Consider the following 2,819-nt stretch of genomic DNA (forward strand, 5'->3'; position numbering starts at 1 on the left):
ACTTTTGTTTGCGCACAATTATACGACACGCAAAAAATTTTTTCGCTTTTCCGTTTTTTCCTTTTTGCCAAACTTATTAAATGAAAATCAATATAAGGATACGTAATGATAAAAGAATGTTTATAATTTTTATTTCCATATTTATATTGCTTTAAACTTGGAAAACCATTCCGGGGGAATAAATTAATCTTAGGGATGTTACAGTTCCCACATTTTCTCCTATAAGAGTAATCTCTCTAAGAGTAATAAAACGTATGATATGTGTGTTAATACGTTTCAATGGTGATCTTCAATGAGTTAATATTAGGAGAAATTTACTTTCTCCCAGTGATCTTCGAAGATTACGATTTTATGCGTATTGCAGAAATTCACGAAGGTGGATGGGCTATGCTCGCCGATGAAGAATTAAATAGTTGTCATTAGGTAGAAAAGACTGCGTCTCGGTAATTAATTTCCGAGTTGACAAGGAAAGTAGCTTGTCATTATATCTTTAAAATATTGTGTGTTACTTTAAATAAATGATGTACAATTAAAACTGAAAGATTTATTGTTTTCCATTACAAAATACATACATTGCAAAATATGTGCTTATACAGGATGTCCCAGAATAATCAAATATTTCATGTATTGATATAGAGAGGACCAAATTGAGTCGAAAAGTTCTCTACTATTTTGCAATTTTTGCATTAATTAATAACATATTAATTACTAAAAATTGTCGAATATTGGTTTATAATAATTTTTTACTTAAGTAAAATTAATAATATTAATTGATTTATTCTGTCGAGCCTTATTCTGTCTGCCTTATTCAATTTAATTGTTAAATACAAATAAATTAAATTAAATAACGATATTAATTTAAATACAATATATATATTTATATTTTTTGTTTTCTAGTTTTACAAATCAGAACTGATTGTATTAGGAAGTTACAATAAGTTTCAGAACTACAATTCTGCGTGTATTAATTGTATATAATTGGACTTTAGATTCCAATTTAAAAAGCTACAATATTTCTCATTATTGTTTTTTCATATCTTCAATTTATTATTCCGCTTCTTACTTTAAATCTCTCCCTGTATAGTTACATTGTTGTCTGATAGATGAACGAATCGATTTGCCATTTGAAATTGCACAAGTATTACCAAATATGTCACCACTGTGCCAGTTAGCTGAAAGAAATAATCAAAACTATTAATTTAAAAAATTTAATTTATATTAAATTCCTTACATTCTAAATATTCTCACCGAATAAAGAAAAGTATTATCGAGCGTAAAGTATCCATTAGCTGTAAACTGTATTTTGCGATGTAGTAATTGAAGCGAAAATTTCTTGAGCTGTAACATAACTATGATAAATGTCGTTACGATGAATCATTTCTGAGAAAGTCTTATCTAACTTTGTTTTTTACCTCTGCATTTGTTTCTTTCTCGATTGCACAGTTTAAAAGATCATGAACTAAATTGCCCGCTTTATTCATCTGCAATAAATATATAATTGAATTATTTCGTAAAATATTTGGAATTTTATTTACTGATAAAAATATTTTGTTTGATTAAAACGCTCTGATTAAAATGCGATCTTATTATATTGATTATCTTACCTCGATTAAAATTCTGGTAATTTTATTGGTGAGGAGAAAGATGGGATAAATCAGAAGTATTATCCAGACAATGACATCAATAATACTATAAGAATAATTTAAGATATTATCAGTCATCAATAGAAACGAGAGAAAATAGTAACCATTATATATGAGTGTCAGAAAGAGAAATACGATGCCGAATAGTACTGATAGTGAATAGAAACTCGACACATCCTCAGAGATTTTACAGAGATGACAATGCACATCTCGTAGTTGCAACAGTTGATAAACGGTGGAATTGTTGATTATAATACGACGCGTTTGATAGAGAGACTGCAGTCGAAGATCAGGTGCATTAGTCCTGGTTAGGCTTTGTATCAGTCGATTTACATCAGCGAAATCTGTCTGAATGACCGTTACCAACAGGAAGTATTGTATCAGTAGCCAACCCACATGAAATGTCGGCAAAACGTCTGTCAACCATGAGATTGGATCTGTATGACCGGTTACGATCTGAGTGAACAAGAGAAGTATCAAAAGGCAAATCTTCAAGATGCAAACAATGATCATAGTGTAGAAGATACGTTGTCGTTGTAGTGGATAATATAGATCATACAGACGATCTATGTCATGCTCGATGATGATTAATCGATTAGCGATCCGCACCAAAGACTTCTGTTTGATGCAGTAGCTAATCAAAATCACACAGATCACCAAGGCACCAAGTACAGTTTGTAGAACCGCGATGTCTACAGTCAAATTCGTCTTGATCTTGTAGTTCCAATTAAGTCTGAATGGTATAGAAAAATAATTCGAAGCTATCATTAAGCTACTCAACACAACATTGTAAATAATTCCTAATTTAGAATATTGAAATGTGTATGACGTTCTCTTTTTGTATACGATGATTCGGTAGGCGAATGTAGCGAGACCGATAAGCTTGAAGAACACTATCAATATTCTGAACGTCCAAAATAAATCTTGATGTAGCTCTGATTTTATTTTGTTCACTTTCTGTTCATTATTTTTTTCCACAAAAGAATTTTTTTTATTTATATTTCCAAAGAAATTGGAGGTTTTATCGACGTTCATGAAAATTGAATTCTTACTCAAAGACATTTTTACAATGACTATCTTCTTCTATAATTTTTGAATTCAAAGTTAATATCTACTTCTTTTCTTCATTAGATCTTGCCAATTTTCTTGTGTGTCATGATATTTATAAATATTTTT

At 30.0% G+C, this 2,819-nt stretch overlaps 2 protein-coding genes across 2 annotated transcripts; both read right to left on the reverse strand.

Annotated features, from left to right (window-relative positions):
* Positions 1 to 1,059: 1,059 nt before the first annotated feature.
* On the reverse strand, positions 1,060 to 1,481 carry LOC108695108 (putative gustatory receptor 28b). The gene is given in 4 exon segments (XM_018204868.1): positions 1,060 to 1,116; positions 1,119 to 1,172; positions 1,249 to 1,338; positions 1,413 to 1,481. Coding segments are annotated over 4 exon segments (270 nt in total).
* Positions 1,482 to 1,663: 182 nt separating this feature from the next.
* On the reverse strand, positions 1,664 to 2,411 carry LOC108694920. The gene is made up of 2 exons (XM_018204614.1): positions 1,748 to 2,411; positions 1,664 to 1,689 (listed from the first exon to the last, which is right to left on the reverse strand). The coding sequence occupies exons 1-2, from the start codon at positions 2,409 to 2,411 to the stop codon at positions 1,664 to 1,666; spliced, it is 690 nt and encodes a 229-aa protein (XP_018060103.1).
* Between the last annotated feature and the right edge of the window lie 408 nt (positions 2,412 to 2,819).

Source organism: Atta colombica, unplaced genomic scaffold, assembly GCF_001594045.1.
Source record: "Atta colombica isolate Treedump-2 unplaced genomic scaffold, Acol1.0 scaffold126, whole genome shotgun sequence".
Taxonomy (NCBI): Eukaryota; Metazoa; Arthropoda; class Insecta; order Hymenoptera; family Formicidae; genus Atta; species Atta colombica.